The sequence below is a fragment of the Schistocerca serialis genome, chromosome 1 (genome assembly GCF_023864345.2).
Source record: "Schistocerca serialis cubense isolate TAMUIC-IGC-003099 chromosome 1, iqSchSeri2.2, whole genome shotgun sequence".
Lineage (NCBI taxonomy): Eukaryota > Metazoa > Arthropoda > Insecta > Orthoptera > Acrididae > Schistocerca > Schistocerca serialis.
In genome coordinates, this window is record NC_064638.1 from 1,024,731,846 (window position 1) to 1,024,752,570 (window position 20,725).

The 20,725-nt window shown below is 41.9% G+C and overlaps 1 protein-coding gene across 1 annotated transcript in view; it reads right to left on the reverse strand.

The window, feature by feature from the left end:
• Window positions 1-20,725, reverse strand: part of LOC126455048 (uncharacterized) — a 157,730-nt gene that overhangs the window by 20,062 nt on the left and 116,943 nt on the right. The window contains exon 7 of the mRNA XM_050091145.1: window positions 1,745-1,894. Coding sequence (XP_049947102.1) covers window positions 1,745-1,894 — 150 coding nt within the window. The remainder of the gene's footprint in view (window positions 1-1,744; window positions 1,895-20,725) is intronic.

Consider the following 20,725-nt stretch of genomic DNA (forward strand, 5'->3'; position numbering starts at 1 on the left):
GCCTCCGCCGCATCGGGCATTGAGGCCGGATTGGCATCCGCGCCAGTTTACCGCATTCGCTTTGCCGTCGAGCTCCGGACATCGCGCTCCACACCACCCGGCTTGTCCGTAGCAGCTCCTGGACCCACGTTCGAGTTCCGACAGTACCGCACTCGCGCAAGTGCCTTCGAGACGTCACCATCAATGACCCGCAATGGGCGCCTTCACTCGCATTACTACAGACAGTTGCAGCCAGTGCCTGCTGCTGCTGTCACTAGCTGACAGCGCAAGGACACGCCTGCGAACGCTCACTGGCCCGGCGCGCTGACGTCACGGGCCGCCTCCCTTCCAACGCCGACCGACACCCACCACCGCTGCCACACTGCCATCACGCAGTGCGCGAACTTTAAACACACGTGCGCCACCGAACGATTGCTGCATTTTCGCAGCTACGGAGCTCCGCTCTCCAAGGGGGGATCTGTGAGGTGGCAGCACCATCCAATGCACGAAGGGCTGAACTACAGCACTGCCGACACAAGTAGCAGCAGCTGTACCGTTACGCCGAATTTCAGCAACGGTGCGTGACACACCGTACCACACAGGGACAAAAGCAGGCGGACAGTGCGAGCTAATCGACACGATGCGACACACATCTCTCAGTTCACCCGCCGCAGACCACGTGCGTCGAGTCAACGTGACTCTGGCGTAAATGCGTACGCGTGGTCGTAAATGCAGTCGCCGTCCCACAGTGTGCACCATACTGTTAAAGTGTCTTTCGCTCCTTCGCGGACATTACGGCACCTCCGGTCGCGCCCGGAGCAGAACATTCAGTGACGTGGCCTTTTGTCTTACTTGGTCCACGCGGTCGCGCCACGGCTCATCACTGGAGTGTATACCCTCCGGGATCGGTGATCGAGCTGTGCCCCCAGTGCAACGCACCTGTATGGACAGACATTAGCGACGAATGGTATTTGTCATTTATTGTAACGCCAGGAAGAATAAATGTGTCCTGTCCCGAAACTGCTTTAGTCGTTTTTTGTCACCAAGCCTCTCCCTTGAGCATAGTGCGTGGGCGCGGCGATAAAGCCGGTTCACTGCACGTGAATGACTGTAAGTGGAGATACCACACGATCTCGCTTCAGTATCATCTGCAGAATGTCTGAAGGTACTATTAATATTGTGTATAAGGTCATAAATATCTGGCAGCAAAGATCCCAACACACTTCCCTCAGGTGCATCTGAAGTTACTTTTACATCTGTTGATGACTCCCCATCCATGGTAACATGCCACATCCTCCCAATTGAGAAATTTTCAATCCAGTCACAAAGTCTGCTTGGTATCTCATATAATCACACTGAGGCAAATGCTTTTTGGAAGTCTGGCTTAACATGATTGACATGTTTGGAATACATACTGATTTACATGGAGGAGGCCATTCTGTTCAAGATACCTACCCAATTACATTTGCGATCAGAATATGTTCTAAGATTCTGCAACAAATTGATATCAAGGATATTGGACATTAGTTAATACCTCTATAAGTGCGAGCATGGAAACCATTAGGAAGGCAGAAAATAGATACACTTAGGAAGGACTGGAATGTAGGCATTGCAGAGTACCTGCCAGAAAGATAATTGACTGAAAATACTTGCCTGATGAATTTATGGAACAAGTACCAAAAATAAAGTCTGAGGCATTTGCTAAATTATCCAGATAATTGTTCCCTTTTATGATAAGAAATTCAACATAACATAATATACTTACTTATGATACTTTGTGCCACCTTCTTCATTAAAATGATCATAACCATTTACAGGTTTGCGACAAATGTAGCACATTAGAGCCCCACAGGTGCATGTCATTTTATTGCAACCATCAATTTTGATAAATTTTTTCCCACATCTCCAACATGTTCTGTAAAAGAATATTTTGACAACAAATAAAAAGTCCAGAATGGAATAACAACAACACGGAAAGGATAGGTTGACAGTCACCACATATGGGAGGTGTTGAGTCACAGACAGTTACAATGAAAAAAGTGGACGTGTGTGTGAGTTGCGCTTGTGTGAATGTGTGTGTTTCTTCTTCTGAGAACTGTCTGGATGCTGAATATTTCCTAGCATTCTTTTTCATTGTTCCTGAATGCTACCTGACACCTCCTCTTGTGGTGAGTCTTTCCATGTTGTTGTTTCAAAACAAATATATTTTGATTTCTTAGGACTCAAATTTTGCCTCTGTACTAGTACTAGTTCTTGTCAATAATGATATCCGTGTTCAGGAGATAGCAGAGCATTAAACATAAACAAACATAAAATATATCAGTCAGTAAAATATATAAAAACACATCATGAATTGCGCTAGATGGAAGTTACCAAGTAACTTGACAACCTAAAACAGCAATGAAACGTGATGTGGAGTTAAAACATCAGATATGAGGGTAGAAGAAAACAAGTTGCAAGCATTCAAATATCATGAAGTACAAACATAATAAAATACTAATTCTTTAATTGATCAATTCCTAAAACTGCAATTGTGCAAAAAGTAGGCGCTCCTTAATAGTGTACAGTGCTTGATCGAAGTAATATCTATTGTGTCCAAAGAGATGAGCATCTTTCAAGAGGAAATCTTTGCAGATTTACTGTTTTGTACAGAATTGTCAAAAATCTACACAACTTGTAAATAAAATATACAATTTTTAAGTCTAATTTTATGAGTTATATGTTTCAAAAAATTGTAATTTGAATCACTCCATGATAGTTTAATGAAATATTCAAAATAAGCCCCAGCTCACTGTCAAGGATCTTGCTAAAATTTTGCATAATCAGTCTGGAATATGAATGGAAAAAAAAATGAAAAAAAAAAAAAAAAGGGTCAGTATCTTTCTTGACTGTATGTTGTGCCGACCCGCTGACACATTCACATTAAGGGAGTCATCAGACCTATTAAAATGAATGTTTAAAGAAATGACTCCTGTATGCAATATCAACAAAACTGCTGTGATAGATAAAACAGTTTTCTTGCAAGTGAGGACTAAAAATGGAGAATACATCTAGCAGCACTTAGTGCATCCAGTGTCACTGTCTTGTACCCTGGACTCTAAGATTACCAAATCAAATTGTTTGTCACTTTCTACTTTTTCCATCATTCCTTAGTTGTTTCTCTATTCTTTGAGATGTAGTCCATCTACGCAATCAAATGAAAGATCGTTTGTTCTGTGGCATGACTTTTTGGAGTACAAGTCTTGTAAGCTTAAGTTACTATTCGGTTCTACTATGTTTTGTGATCTTATTACTGGATATGTGTTGTCCTGGAGTTGTACTTTGTTGGCCTGCATACACCAGGATGTCCAATTTTAACACATTTCAATTGAACACTTCACTTTTACTGTATTTTGGTTTGTATGTTTACTGTATATCATGTTGCCAACTGTTACTGCGTGTTTTTCATTAATCTTTTGTTTGTGATGTGGTGTCCATGCACTATATGATCAAACATATCTGGACATCCTTGTGTTATGCAGGACTGACCACTAGAAGTCACAACAGGTGGACCTGCAAGTATAAAAAGAGGTTGAGATTGTTGTGTTGTCAGCAGAGAACCAGTAACAGCAGAATGGGTCAATCTGGAGAGTCAGTGACTCCGAATGTGGACTAGACAATGGTCAACTGAGCAACAAATTCATTTGGAACATTTCCACCCTTCTAAAGCTGTCTAAGTAGACTGTTTGTGATGTGTTTGTGGAACGCAAATACAAAGGAATATATTTAAACCAAAACCAGGCAGACCTCATGTACAGGCAGACAGGTACTGTCAACCACTAAGGAGTGTAGTTGTAAAAATTTGCATGAAATCAGCAGAAGGGATCACTCTGAAGTTCTAATGTGCAATGGCAATCCAGGTAGCACATTGACTACGTTTAGAAGTTAGAAAGAATGGAGTACAATGGTTGAGCAGCTCATCATAAGCCACACATTTATTAAGTCAAAGCAAAGTGACACTTGAGATGAGATAAAGAGTGATGCCACTTGACAGTGGATAACACGAAATGGGTAATTTGGTGTGATGAATCACACTATAACCTTTGCCACTGTGATGGATACATTTAAGTTTGGTGACTGCCTGGAAAACATTATTTGCTTTCACATGTACTGCTAACAGCATAGCGTGGTTAGGTTGTGACCCTTTTACTTCAATTAGGAAAACACAGAATGCAGAAGTATATGAACCTCTTTTACAGCACTGTCTATTGCATAGAGTAGGAAAAAATTTGGAGACAATGATTGTTTGTATCAGTACGACAATGCACTGTGTCATAAAACAGCATCTGTGAGGTAATGGTTAGTCACAAAAGTCCTGAACTGAAACCAATGGATCTCCTTTGGGGGTGAGTTAGAATGCCAGCTTTGCTCCAGACTCCAACTTTCAACACCACTAACTTCTCTCATTTCTGCTCTCAAAGAAGCATGGGCTGCCATTCCTCCATAGACATTCAAATACCTCATTGCAAGTGTTTTCAGCAGAGATCAAGCTACATAAAAGTGAAAGATGGGCACACCCCAAATTAATGCCAACTAATAGGTGTTCAGACATTTTGATCAGATAATGTATGTAGTTTGATATCAGGTATGTATGACCTCTGAACTCCATCCAAACAGGCCTTGGATGAACCAACAGTACTGGCCGACTGCCTTGTGAACCTCAGCCCATAGGTATCACTGGATGGGGATATGGAGAGGTATGTCGTTATGTGGTCAGCACACTGCTCTCCCAACCATTGTGAGGTTTATCAGATTGGAGTTGCTACTTCTCAATCGAGCAGCTCCTCAATTTGTCTCACAATGACTGAATGCACCCCGCTTGCCGACAGTGCTCGGCAGTCCAGATGGTCACTTATCCAAGTGTTAGCCAAGCTGACAGACCTTTACTTTGGCGATATGATGAGAAATGACACTACCACCGCAGCAAGGCCGTTGCCATCAGTTATGTATGTGCATGTGTTATTGTGTGCAGTTGGGATGACTCTGGGGAATAGGGGAATTTTCAGTGTAGAGGATGCAAATACTGTCAAGTGTTTGTGGTGGAAGATTAAGTTTGTATTTAGCCTGGTCATGTTCTACACCTCTGTTTGTTATTGTGTATCATTTCCTTTTGTTGGTTATGCCATGAATGTTCCTGTTCTTTGCATCTGTCTGTACTGAAGTGCTGTACTGGTCCACAGGAAATGAGAAAAAATTAATGGTTGACATGAAATATTTAAGTAATAAAATGAATTGTTATTCCGTGTACAAAAGGTTACGTAAAAATATTAATTATCTCATTGTGATGTAAATAAAAAGCAGTATTGATATTTCATGATAATCTATGTTTAGTATGAAAGACACTGAGAACAATGAAATTAACAGAAATAGCTTTTCATAATTATTTACTCTGATCTGAATCTTCCCATGAGAAAGATGCGGATAGAAACGTACATATCTTGTTACATATTTCTGGTAAATATATGTGGTTACTGATAAGCAAATGATTTATTTCAGTAACGTTACCATTCCTACGTGTATGAAAAATTAATGGTACATTTTTTCAGAGATAATAACGTGCAGTAAAGTATGAATTGTAATTAGTATTGTTGGCTGCCATTGGCAAGACAGCAGATTCTTTTTCAAATTACCCCAATATTATGTGGCGTAAAGCAAAAAGGAGATGGGTTACAATTAATTTCTCAAATAACAGAATAAAGTCAAGTAATTTCATTCATTTTGCAAAGAGTGGTATCAATATCAAGACAGATTCTTGTAACTGTCACGTCACATCTATCTTTTGTTCAAGTGATGAGAATTTCACAACTAAAAAAGAGCTCAGCTTTGAATTAATAATAAGTGTACCATACAAAAGGTGTTTCTCCATGTGAACCTACGAAAGTATAAATTATTAATCATGTGAAAAAAACATTCCCATTACAATCCTGAGATATTTCTAAAAGTATAATCTAAGGTGCTTCACAGCAAGTTGTTCCTAAATTATTTTACATTTATCCAGATTGTCCAAAGTGATTTATCTATCAAGCACTAGAATATAGAAAGCCTTCACAATCTTACGATTTATTATTACCAAAAAACACACACACACACACACATCATGTGTATTTTATTGTAATTTATGTTGTATTTTCTTATTTTCTTTTAGGTATACCACTGACTACAACAATGAGAGTACAAATTGATCAGAAAGACCATAGGCTGAAAAAGCTTTTGCTAGTAAGATTCTGAGCAACATTATAAAACTGCATAGCATCCAAGGTAATTATTTGGTGCCATGCAACTCAAAGCTTCAAGGATAAAGGTAATGAGTGTCTTTGGGGGCATGCAACAAGTGAAATTTTATTTGTGCATTTTCAAAATTGCTTCTTGTTGCTACACAATTTGCAGTGCTGTGTGGGAAAGTTTCATCAAAGAGTAGGGATTAGTACAGGGAGTGATTTTTTTATTTAGATTATTTTGCTGTTTTCAGTGTGTTGATATTTCTTGTGTATTGTATTTTTGTTTGTGTACTGTGCATTGTGTACTTACATAGCTAACATGGGTAGGTTTAAGAGAAAAGAAATGTTAGAGGCAGATAATGTGATAGAGTTAGAGTTAACTAATGACATGTCAAAACAGAGAATAATAGCTCAGAATTCCAGACTTTGGAAACTGAGATAGGTAATCAGATCTCTGGTTCTCGTGTAGGAACACTGGATCAACAGACATGCACCAGATCAGCTGACGATGCTACTAATACTGCACAAGCTGTACCGACAGAAGAGGTGCTGTTACTTAAGGCGACAGCAAACAATTTCCTTCCTCTGTTGCTACAGAAGCTAGACTTGGAAGAGAGTATAAAGGAATAGGAATGAGAAGAAAGAGAAAGGATAAGAAAAGGAACGTGAAGAAAGGGAAAGAGTAAAGGAAATGGAATGAGAAGAAAGAGAAAGAATATGCAAATTCGAAAGAGATAATAAGCCAACCAAACAACTAAATAAGATTCTCGACACTTGTGATATGTATATCATGGACCACATAAATGAGGAAACAGATAGCGTACCAATCGCAAATGAGAGAATTAGTTACTCAAAATAAGTATTTGCCTAGTAAAGTGAGTGATCTGGGCATTCAAGTAAACAGATTAAAAGTAGCACTGTGAATGATTTGTCCAGTAATCTAGACAAGAAAATAGAAACTGAAGTTATCTCTACACTACAATATTTGAACATTGTACCAAATTGCATGAAATGTGACATTAATGCACAACTGTCACAGGATGTGTTTGAAACAAACATTTATGGCGGGACGTGAGACCAACGAGGACCTATTCAGAGAACCTAATGAAATCCCAACTACTGGTTATCACTATGGTAACAGCCTCATCAACAGTGAACATTGAGAGATTTTACACTGCAATCAAGCTGGCAGATACAGCCCGAGCAGTGATGATCGCATTGTTGGTGTGACAGCCGCTGACAATGGAGTGACCTTGACGCATATAAAGCATGAAAAGTTGCTTATAAAATACAGACATTCCACACAGTCTCAGAAGAGTTCATTAAGAGTTTTAGGATGTACTGCCTGCTTCTTGATGATAGAGGCATATCATTCAGTTGGTTCAGTTTGTGATTTCCTTCATAACTGGCGATGCAGCATTGTGGGCAATGGAAATTGCTGACACCTGTCAGATCTTTTCAGAATTTAAAAAGTTATTCTATCACACTTCTGGTTCAAGTGAGTTCAAGAATGCTTGAGAAAGCAGGTTGACAGTCCCAAACCATTCAATCCTAGACAGGGAAACCTGTGCAAATAATTTGAAATGTACTTAAATAAGACTTGATACCGGGATGAGCCAATGTCTCCAAGACACATACTGTGAATACTGAAAGGCAGACTACCAACTGCTATTAGGGAAAAACTTTTCCATGTCCTTGATATGGACCTGGAACAGTTTATGGCCACTGCTGACTCATTTGACCTCATACAGGAGGATGCAAAGCAAAATGAGACAGGGAACAGTGGCCCATAATAATAAATATAATAAAAATAGAAATTAAAATGGAAACAGTCAAGGGAAAACCAGACACCAAAGAGACAATGACTTCTGTACCTGGGCCAGTGGCAACCACCACAAACAGGCTAGGGTGTCAAGGAAATTACAGAAGTAATAATAACAAAAATTCCAGTGGGAATCCGTTTAAGAACAGGAGCAACTATTTTAATAGAAAGAGAATCAACCCAAGAATATGAGGAGATGAATGAACTAGGACAAAAGACAGGGCCAGCAACCTGCCATTCAAATGAAACACCACAGGACAGGAGCTATCCTGTGAATAACATTAATGTTATACTAAAGCCAGCTCCTAATTGATGATCCCAATGGCAACAACCATAGAATGAGGTGCCACATCATATGCGACAATCTCATAGTGTCAGAAGAGTGGCAATGGTAGATGACCCACAACAAAGTACATCACAAGCGTTAAACTCCATACGACCAATGTAAGCCTTCTGCACAGGGGGAGGGGGGTATTGGTTCGTAAATGTATCCATATTCAGATACAACAAGGGTTGGAACTGAAAGAACAACTCTGTGCTGATCTGAGAAAGTGCAGCCAGCAAAATCCTGAGTTGGTACAAGCCACAATTGAAGAAAACCTTCACAGCATGCCTGAGAATGTAATTATTGATACTGATGCCAGTGTATCCATTATGGATTACGACCTATTCAAGTGCATTAATCAGTTGAATAAGTTGCCAAAATTACCAGTTAAAAATTGTAGAAGCCATACGTGGATGTATACAGTGAATTCAGTCAGGTACAGGCTGTATTCAAGTTGGAAATGAAGTGATAAGCTGCTCATTCCCCATTGTGAAAAATTTAGTGGTTTCGTGTATCCTAGGCTGGGAACTTTTAAGAGAAAGGGTTGCAAAGATCGACCTTTCTCGAGCTGTATGGTCACTTACATGGACAGTTTGTAGAAGACATAAGGTAACTTACATGAAACCCCAACTATTGTACATAGCCAATGATTATACTCGGGAAAAATACCAATGTATAAGTAAAAATGGTAGAAGTGAGGTCGACTCCATAGGAAAAAACATAGGTGCAAAGGTCACTGAATCGAGTTTTCTCAATGATAACAGTGGCAAAAACTCACACAGTTATTGAAACATTATGCAACGGTATTATCCAAAAAACTGGGGATAATTAAAGAAGGGTGTATACATGGACAAGGGAGAAAAAGAGAGAGAGAGAGAGAGAGAGAGAGAATTTCCAGATTTCCTGGTGAAAAATGCACTTTTTTCCCATGTGAAAATACACTTCTTCCAAGGTGAAAAAAATACTGTTTTTCCATGATAAGTGACAGTATACTTTCCCTTGGAGCTATAAAAATATCAATCCTCTGATGGTAAGGGTATTATATACCAGCATGGAACTACAGAGAACGAAAAAAATCATTAAAAAAAGTTTTGGGAAGATCTGTGATGTGCAGCAACATTTACGCTGCATATTTTCATATTATGATATGCTGCGTGTTTTTGTATTCGTATTACGAAAGTACAGATTTGAATTCTACCAAACACAGCATCATATTAGTTTCCAAAGCACTGAAATCTAGACTGAAATGTACTTTTGTAAACCAAGCATAACTTATGTCACGTGATCTCATCAGACAATAAAAGCTGATATTCAGAACATAGGACCCGTGATGTAGTCAGCCAAATGCAACATCACTGTTAAGTAGTGTGAACACATAAATAGGAAAAGTTAATGGTTTAAATTAATGTACATAGTGTAACTACAAGAAAAGTTAAACTTTCGCATATAATATTGGGTCGAAAATTAATAAGCTACAAGGAAAGCTAAGTTTTCACATATAATATTGTCTTTTTGCATGTGTTACACTGTAAGAGATACCACACAAATGTGACAGTAAAATTTGAAATAATGACATTAATGTTTGGTCTTCTGGCCTTGAAATTCTTCAAGTGGCCACTCCTCAATGTGTTAAGTTTTAAATGAGACTGCTCTGTGAGTTAAGAAATTCATTGCACATTCGCACACATAACTAACTCAGCTTGTGCAAAAGGAAATTTACTTTGAAACTAACACTTTTCAAAGCACCATTCACAATATTTTCTTGTGACCTGTTAGAAACAGCTTCATTTCAGCAGTTGCCAGAGAGTGCCCAGAAAGCAGGCATTATTGAGCATGGGCAGCTACGATGACTTAGGAAGCCCGTATGAGTATTAAGAGACGTTACATGACATCATAAAAGAAATAGGATACTCAAAGAGCATCAGAATTTTGTAAACCATTCTAAAATGCATAATTCGGCTAAAGTGCACATTTGTATGTCCAGATTCATAATGAAATAGGCCCCAACCTGATATTAAACCTTTCAGTGCGGTTTTTGGGATGCAAATTTTCTTGGAGTACCGGTACTGTATTATCACATGTTTGGTTCTTTATTATGGCATAATGACAGACATGCAAGAAGATGAAATTAAGTGAACAGTTGAAACTAGCCAATAGTGCAGAATGAAACACTTTGTTTCTAATAAATTGACTGCATCTGGGGAAAAGATTAATAAAAACCACATTAATTTAGCAAAGCAACAAAAATAACTGCACTGTTCTCCTTGACTGCCAAGAACATGGAAACAAAATCAGAAAACCGAAACTAATTTTGCGAATGTATTTTAATTCACTTGATAGCTCCCACCCACAGAAATCCATTTTGTTTTCATTAGGCATGAGGAGCGTAAATGAAGGAGAAACAGCAAAATATGACTCTCTTAAGGTAGTTGAATAGTGGAGACTCATCTACGGTTGGACTTTGCTTTCTGAAGCCTAGCGTAGCTGCAGCCTGACCACTGCTGTGAGGTTCTTTCCTTGGGTTGTAGTTACAGGGTGAGTGATATGCAATATATGGTATATGGGCCTAGCCCTCTTAGCCTCTCCTCACCTGCCGCCCCCCCCCCCCCCCCCTTTCATGTGGGCCCATCGATTCCGCTGAGTGAAAGACCACACTGGGGCCTCGGGGAGGTTACCAGCCCCCCCCCCCCCCCCCTCCCTGCATTATACCCTTTCTAGTTGGGGGCAGTCGAACATAAAAGAGGGGAATTGGCCCTCTCGCCAACCCTGTTACCCCAGCGCCTATCCAGCCAACCCTCCCTGCTGAGGGTCCTATATAAGGTGCAGCACACGAGTGCCCTAAATGCGCCCATACCTTCACCACCAAGTCTAGCTTGTGAGTCCACCACTGCTGACAACACCAGGTGGCAACCAACACTGTCATCAACATGGACTGCAAACTAATGAGGTGGATGTAGGCGGAGGCCCTCTCACTCGCTCTTCCAATGGAGGGACTGCTGGTTCTTCTTTGCCAACCAGGAGCTCCTCCGTGTTTTTCCGACAGGACACTCGACACCATCAAGGGACAGAGAAGCAAGCCGGTACACCACAAGTGTGCGCAGGAGTTTCTGGCCATCCCACAGGAGAGGGACAAGGAGGGACCAGTGTCCAGCCCGGGGCCGGCAAGGTCATTGCCGCCTGAGGCTGAGGGGACAGCACGACACCACTGGGGACACCACTGCCAGATGCCAGTGTTGATGCGGCCATCTGGGAGCACCTCGCAGGGCTTCGTGCATCCGCACAGCACTTCTCGGCTCTGGACTGCATCATCAGTTTGGGTCCGGGGACACAGTCCGCCACCATCTTGGGCATGCTCCCGGATGACCTCACCACTATCTGCTCCAAGGAGAGGGAGCTTCACAGGTCTACACCACGCCTGCAACCTAAGTGGCAGCAACAGCCTCAGTGCCGGTGGAAGCAGCGCCGGTGGGAGTTCACATATACCCAGGAGGCCTTCCAGCTGTCCCGCCCACATTATGTGTGGGGTCTCCTGGATGGCACCGTGCTGCAGGTGCCCCACCTGACATCCCCGGTCTGCACAACTTTTGGGCCGACCTCATTCAACAGCAGACGCCATCCACCACTGGAGCCATCAGTGACCGCCTGCTGTTGCTCTCACAGCCTGTAGACTTTGACTGCCTGTGGAGGCCGGTCACAGCAGAAGAATTCGCCACTTCCCTACCACCCAGGCACTCTGTGCTGGGCCCGGATGGCCTAACTCCTGCCAAGCTGCATCGCCTGCCATGCAATGTGGTGGTGAAGATCATGAACCTCCTCCTCCTTGTGCGAGCACCTCCTCCTCACCTCCTCCACGTTCGGACCACCTTACTGACCAAAACGGCTGCACCAGCACCACCACTGACTTTTGTCCCCTCACCGTCTACTTGGTGCTTGTGAGGACCTTCCATAAGGTTCTGGCCTCGTGCCTGATGTGTCTGTGTGCTGTGGGCGAAGGTCAGCAGACCTTCATCCCTTGCGATGTTGGAAAATATGTTCATCTTGGGCCAGGCTCTCGTCGACGAAGTTTGCTCCTGCCGTTCTGTCTTGACTGCGTCTCTCGACTTGTCTAAGGCGTTCTACTCACTAGACCATGTTGCCCTATGCACCCTGCTAAAAGTGCATAGCCTCCCGAGTGAATTTGCTGACTATGTGAAAAGTTGCTCCTGGGGCAGCACGACGGTGATAATGGGTGGTGGCAGCGGCATGAGTGTGGTCGTGCAGCTGTCAAGGGGACTCTCTCTTTCCCCTCCTTTTCAACATGGCAATCAATATAGTTGTCAACACCTTGCCTTCCCACATAGAAGCCCAAATTCTAGGTCTCAGAGTCAATGCTGCAGCCTTCAGTAATGATGTCCTACTGTTCGCATCGACGAAGAGAGGCCTGCAGTCCCTCATCAATACAGCCACGGCAGCCATCGCACATCAATGTGCAAAAGTGTTTCACCCACACTTTAGTGGCCACCAGCCGCAAGAAGAAGGTGAAGGTGAATGACTCCATCGCCTTCACAGCCGGCAATGCCACCATGCCGGTCCTACATGTGGGTGAGACCTTCCGCTACCTGGGGCTGCAGTTCTCCTATTCTGGTCAATGCTTGTTTAATCCTTGCCGCCATCTGCAGGAGCAGTAGGACATCATCACTCAGGCTCCGTGGTGCAAGCAGCCGTCAGGAGATGGTTCCGCCACCCGTCGGACACTCCCTTGGGCTAATTCCACTCTCCTGTAGCCCATGGGGGCCTTGGCATTCCATCAGCCCGATGGATGGGCCCTACCCTACAGCAGGCCCGACTCCTGATGCTGCAGAAGATGGTGCCAGCTGCGGATGATGTGGACCTGCGTGAGGTGCAGAGCGAGGTAGGGGGCTTGAGTGGCACTTTACGTGGGAACATAATCTGCCTACAATGTCGGAGCAGGTCGGGGACATGTGAGTGGCCCACCTACATGTCGCCTTCGACGATGTGGCCATCTCTGAGTCTGTCGCTGTCACAGGGAAGCACCAGAGGGTCGCCGGCACCAGTAGTCTCCTCTCTCGGCGTGACATCGTCAATGCCATCTTTGCCTGCACCAATGCCTTGCCCTCCAAGGCGCAGCACAGTCGCCGGTGCATGGCCGACAACCAATGCTGCGTGGGCTGCAGAGCCATCAAGATCGCCAACCACGTAATTCAAGCTTGCGGACAAATGCACCAGTCCCACATGAAACTTCATGATGCACTTGTGAAGTACCTTGAGCATGACTCGTGCAAAGGGGATTTGACGTCTTGATGGAGACCCACCTTCAAACACTGGAAGGACTCCGCAAGCCTGACATCATTGCAGTCTAAGACGGCCAGGCCCACATAGTCGACACCCAGATAGTTAGCGACCACATCCAGCTTGACTGGTGCCACCAGCCGAAGGCAGCGAAGTACAACACGCCGTCCATCAGGCATGCCATCCTCAACCTGCGTCCCGGCGTCCAGAGTGTCACCTATTCATTGGTCACCTTGAATTGGAGGGGAAAGGTCCCCACAGTCCGCGAGCGACCTCCTGAAGCTGAGCTTCAAGGTGCAGGAGTTCTCCATCACCTCATCCAAGGTGCTGATGAAGTAGTGCACATCACTCAGAATTTTTGAGCGTATGATGGCACAGCGCCCAATGCCTTCTCTCTCCCTGACTCGTGGGGTCTGCCACAGGAGCAATAACGTCTTTGTTCCACTTTCCTGTTCTTCTCTTATTTTGTAAATTTGTTATGTTTATGTGTATCTGTCTTTGTTATGTAATATATACATCTGAGACGTGTTGCCCAATGTAAGCTCCCACTATGGTGGGAGTACTGGTAAGGTACTATACACATATTTACCAATTTCATTTCATGTATGTATTATTCCTCTGCAATAAAGAGGGCTTAAACACGGCTTACGTGAAGACTAACTCCCTGCTCACTACAACACAGACTGCTAAGTGCATGCACGAATCTGGCAGCTTGGATGCGCCAGAAAAAATTTTCCACGTGGCATCTGGCTACTTGTTGCTACTGCTGATACATCTACAGGTGCCCAAACGTGTCTGACAAAATTGCTCTCATCGAGCCACGGATTTGCCGAGCAAGACCATACACGTTCAAAGAGTGTTAGTTGGTTTAACCTCACCTTAAAGCAGATGCTGTTGATGTTCATGAGTATTTTGACTGTAGTGAGAATGGCTACAAACGCAGAAAAAGCAGTTCTGGCATTGCCTTTGGTACTATGTTCAAAGAAGAAGAAAACATGTCTCTGGCATAGGCAATGGCTTAAAATGAGCAATTTACTCATGAAAGTCGAACCAAGGGATATATTACTCTCAGAACCAGACGATTGCATCAACTTTCTTCAAATAGACAGTGAAACTTTCTAAAACTTGTTATGGACCTCCTAAAAGGGCAAACTTGTCTGTCAAATTCGCTCTTATCTAGCCACGGATGTGTCAAAACAAGCCTGGACACGTACCAAGAATGCTTATCAATTTAAACTCACTTTTGAGGCCAACACTTTTCATGTATGCTATATTCCAGAATGTTAAATGATTCCTCTGTAGCCAGGAAACGTAATGTTACAACCAGCCTGCAACATAACAGCGCATTTACCGGTATTTTATTCGTGATCTAGACTGGCGTGATCACAACAATGGCTCTGGGCACTATGGAACTTAACATCTGAAGTCATCAGTCCCCTAGAACTTAGAACTACTTAAACCTAAGTAACCTAAGGAGATCACACACATCCATGCCCGAGGCAGGATTCGAACCTGCGACCGTAGCGGTCGCGCGGTTCCAGACTGAAGCAGTATGATACTGGCTGGCGGTATGATCACAACACGTACAAACATAAGATTTAATTCTTACTTTCGAGAATGTGAGAGAGCCTCCCTCATGACTGTGTCACACTTGCTAATTCCATCTTCCATCATTGACAGTAGCTTCTCGAACCTGGCCATGTCCATCCTCACAAAGCTCCGAAATTCATGTGGATCTTCGAGTCTCAGTTCTTTGCCCCTTTGTTTCAGCCAGGGTTGAACTCAACAACGTCTGGCAGTTTGTTTTCGTCGTTGTGCCCTAATCCAAAGATTTAATGTCACTGCCAGGGCAATAGTTCCACAAACAAGTGTGTCCTCCATGTGCAAAATGTTGTATGAATATGTATACCTATGAAATCGAGTGTAGTAATATAAAACTAACTCTTGAGTCAAATAATTTGAATGAATGATGTTCCAATATGTCACATGGTCCCCCCTCATGTTCCACGCGGTATAACGAATGACTTTACAAGAGATCAGACAGTTCTGTCTGTGTTTCACGCATTATCACTGTCTACTGCACATGTGCGCCAGGCATATCCCGCGTGGATGGTGTAATAGTTCTATGTGAACCAGCCTGTAGTTACAGATATACACTTGGGGCACTGGTGCATAGGTGTACGGTTTACGCGCATCATGTAATAGGGGATCAAAGTGGATGGCTCCTGTGATCCAGTCCTCCCAATGGTGGACCCAACTTTGAATATAGAACATGTTTTTGGGCATGATTGGTCCACCTGCGAGCCCTATCCCAGATGCGACGTGTGGTGGATCCACCTCTGAACATCGGCCTGAATCTCTGAACATCGGTCTGAAAATACAGTGCGCGGCAGATCCACACTCAAACGCTAACTCGGATGAGGTATATTACAGGTATATTACACATACATTGCGTATGATGGATACACCTTCAAACCCTATCCCGGGCGTGGCATATTGTGGATCTGCATGCCACCATAGCTCCGGATATAATGCGCGGCAGATCGACACTCGAATGCTAACTCGGTTCTACTGCGGGTCCTGGGAGCCATCTGCGACACATACATATACGCAGACATACAGAAAACAGAGTAAACGCTCTGCAAATGTGGAGGCGACTGGATGCAATCGACTACAGCGCTATACTATGCCTTCTGCTCAGAAAAATAGCGCTTTTGCGCTAGGTGTTGGCAGCTGCACTACATTTACAAGCAATTTCAGAGCATGGAACGAGAGATTATGTCATGATCGCATGGGTAGAATGGACATAAAATCGATATAACTGCGAAAAATGATGGGAGAATACATATAAATTGAGGGAATATACACCAAAATGCGGGAAAATTGAGGAAGTACTTGCATGTCTTCTAGTTGGCGCAGAACAATTTGTACATGGGAACAAGTATGCGAAGCTAGAGGTATCCGAGAAAATGTCGACATGGAAGTGAAGTGAACTGGGGAAACAGTAACTTTTTTTTCCCTCAAGGCAGCATTCCACTGTATGTCTATTGAGATAACAGTGATACATGCGAGTTGACTACCATATTTGATACTTTTCAGGAAGACAGAGAACCATCTGCCTCTAAACTTACATGCATCTGCATTAAAGGATAACAGAGAGTGGACGGGGTGATTGATTGAGATGGTAACAAGGTACGATTTAATGTCAGACTGATGATGCATTATGAAGAGGGAGATGTTGTTGCAGGTCATTTGACCATTTTTTCCGCTGTTCTGTCAGGATGTATCAGTTGCTAGACATAGCCTGTGTCTGATTATACCTTGACATAGCCTGCATTTGATTCGTATACAACCATGTGTTCTGTATGTGATTTAGAGCACTGTCTACTTGAAATAGTTAACGTCAAACCTCTCGGTCATCAGAGTACTTTCATCTCATGTGTGATGAAACCTGACCATCCAGTTTCGACCCATTCCTCTAAACGAACGAAGATTTATATTTATGCGATGTACCCCGCCTCCGGTCACATCTTGGGTGCGAAATCGAGACTTCAGCTTCATAACTAAGATGATTCTAAGTTAGCGAAAAGTGTTTGTGAGACACTGCAATCCCGTGTATACATCTGCTTGACAGATATGCTGTTTACAGAGTTAGTGGTGGCATGACTTGTAATTTCACGTCGGACACTGCTGCTATGCGTTTATCTGTATCCATGTAAGGGGTATTCTCTGTTACTAACGATCATTTCATATAGGACCGATGAGAGCATAGTATAATTTCTGAACCGTGATCGGATGTGAATAGTGGACGCAATGCATCTCTGGAAAACTATATTATGCGCGTATCACACAGAGCCAATGTTTTAAGGAAGTAATTTTTTCATTTTACAGTTTGTTACCATCGTTTATCATAGAGAAATATGCAAGAAGGATGCATGTCATGCGCTGGAAATATATTTCTTACATTGGAATATTAACAGCGCTGCATTTCACACAAATGTTAAGTCGGAAACTCAAGCAATCTAACATTATAGTCTGTTTTAAGTGTAGAACCATGTAGCCTTAGGAGTGCGTGTCCTAATGTTCTCTCTTACCAATACCCTCCTGGTAGTGATCCCAGATACTAGAACAATACTTTAAAATTGATAGCTTAGTTGATTTACATAAAATGCTTAGAACTCCATCCGTCTGCAGCTCCATCATCAGGGCGTATACGTGAACAAGGAAAAAAGTCCCAGTTTTTTCTCGGATTTCCTGGTTAAAAATACTCTTTCCCCAGTTGAAAATACACTTTTTCCATGTTAAGTGACAGTATACTTTTCCTAGGAACTGTAAAACTTATCAGTCCTCAGATTAGTTTTTGTTTTATACATAGTGGAAGAATTTCCCGGCACCTCAGAAAACAAAACTCAGGGGAAAAAAATATCTTTGATGTGCAGCAACGCGTATGCTGTATATTTTTGTATTACGAAAGTATAATTCCACCAAACACCTCATTTTACTTTTCGAAGCATTGTAATCGAGATTGTGATGTGCTTTTGAAAGCCAGTCATAGCTCATGTCACGTGATCTTGCCAGCCGATGACGGCCGATATTCAGAGCATACGACACGTGATGTAGTCAACCAATTGCAATATCACTGTTCAGTAGCGCAAACACACAAATAGGGAAAGTTAATGGTTTAAATTAATTTACGTAGTGTTGTTACACAAAAAGCAAAGCTTTCACATATAATATTGGTCTCGAAGATTAATAAGCTGCAAGAGAACTAAGCTTTTACATATAATGTTGATCTTTTTTGCGTGTATTACATTTTAAGATACATTAAACAAATGTGCCAGTAAAATTTTTAATAACGATATAAATGTCTGATTTTCTGGGGTCGAAATTCTTCTACACGGTCGTCCTCAAAGAAGTGATTTTTAAATTAGAGTCAACTGCTCTGTAATTTAAGAAATTCATCGTACATTCTCGCACATAGTTCATCTTCCGTAAAGGGAAATTTGCTTTGAATAACGCTTTTCAAACAACTATTTGCAATATTTTCCCACGACCTGTTACAAACAGGTTCGTTTCAGCAGTTGCTATAGAGCGCCAGGTAACAGGAGTCACTGCGCTTGTGCAGCTACGATTTCGCAGGAAGTCCGTATGTTCCTATGCGTAAAAGATCTTACATTAAGTCACAAAAAAAACACATCAGACGCTACTCCAACAGCATCGGAATTTTGTAAACCATACTAAAATGCATAATTCGGCTTAAAGTGTACATTCGTATGTCCAGATTCGGATGTAAATTTTCTTGGAGTACCAGTACTGTATTATTTCATCTTTGGTTCTTTGTTATGGCATAATCCCATACGCGCTAGACGATGAAAACGTGCACTTGAAATGCAGCGAGCAGTTGAAACTAGCAAATAGTGGGGAATTAAACACTTCGTTTCAAATAAATTGACTGCCTCAAGTGAAAAGATTAATAAAAACCAAATTTCTTTAGCAGACCTACAAAAATTATTTCATTGTTCTGCAAGGCGATTAATGCTTGACTGTCAGAGAGATGGAAATAAAATAAAATCTGAAACTAATAACATATTTAAGCCTTCCGTCATTATGTGAATATATTTTAATTCACTTGATAGCTCCCGGCCACAGCAATCCGTTTTGTATTCATTTGACGTGAGAAATAAGTGGGATTCTTAGCCACATATGTAATAGCTCTCTGAAGCAGGGTATTTTCCCAGACAGACTGAAGTATGCCATTGGTAAACCACTGCATAAAAAAGGGGATACGTCTAATTTCAACAACTACGGCCCAATCCTTCTTCTGACTGTCTTATCCAAAATTTTTGAAAAAGTAATGTATTGTAGAGTAGCTTCACACCTTTGTAAAAATAAAGTTTTAACAAAATGTCAGTTTGGTTTCCAGAAGGGTTTTTCAACGAAAAATGCTATATATATACTTTCACTAATGAAATATTAAATGCTCTGGGTAACCGGAAGTCACCCGTTGGGATTTTTTGTGATCTATCAAAGGCTTTTGATTGTGTAAATCATGGAATACTAGATAAGATCACGTACTATGGCATGAATGGGACAGTGCTCAATGGTTTAAATCATATCTAACTGGAAGAGTGCAGAAAGTTGAAATAAACGGTTCACATAATATGCAAAAAACTGGTGATTCCTCAAACTGGGGAACAATCAAGAATGGGGTGCCGCAAGGTTCGGTCTTGGGTCCTCTGCTGTTCTTAATGTATATTAATGACTTGCCATCCTATATACACAAAAATGCAAAACTGGTACTTTTTCCTGATGATACAAGTATAGCTATTACACCCGACAGACAAGAATTAACTGGTGAAATTGTAAACGATGTTTTTCAGAAAATCACTAAGTGGTTTTCTGCAAATGGGCTCTCATTAAACTTTGACAAAACACAGTATATACAGTTCCACACAGTAAATGGAATGACCCCATTAATAAATATAGACTTCGATCAGAAATAGGTAGCTAAGGTAGAATATTCAAAATTTCTAGGTGTATGCATTGATGAGGGGTTGAACTGGAAAAAACACACTGAGGATCTGCTGAAACGTTTGAGTTCAGTTACTTATGCTATTAGGGTCATTGCAAATTTTGGCGATATACATCTGAGTAAATTAGCTTACCACGTCTATTTTCATTCTCTGCTTTCGTATGGCATCATATTCTGGGGTAACTCATCATCAAGTAAAAGAGTGTTCATTGCACAAAAGCAGGTAATCAGAATAATTGCTGGAGCTCATCCAAGATCATCCTGCAGACACTTATTTAAAGAGCTAGAAATCTTCACTGTAGCCTCACACTATATATATATATATATATATATATATATATATATATATATATATATATATATATTCACTTATGAAATTTGTAATTAACAATCCGAACGAATTCAAAAGTAATAGCAGTGTACATGGCTACAACACTAGGAGAAAGGATGATCTTCACTACTCAAGGTTAAATCTAACTATGGTTCAGAAAGGGGCAAATTATGCTGCCACAAAAGTCTTT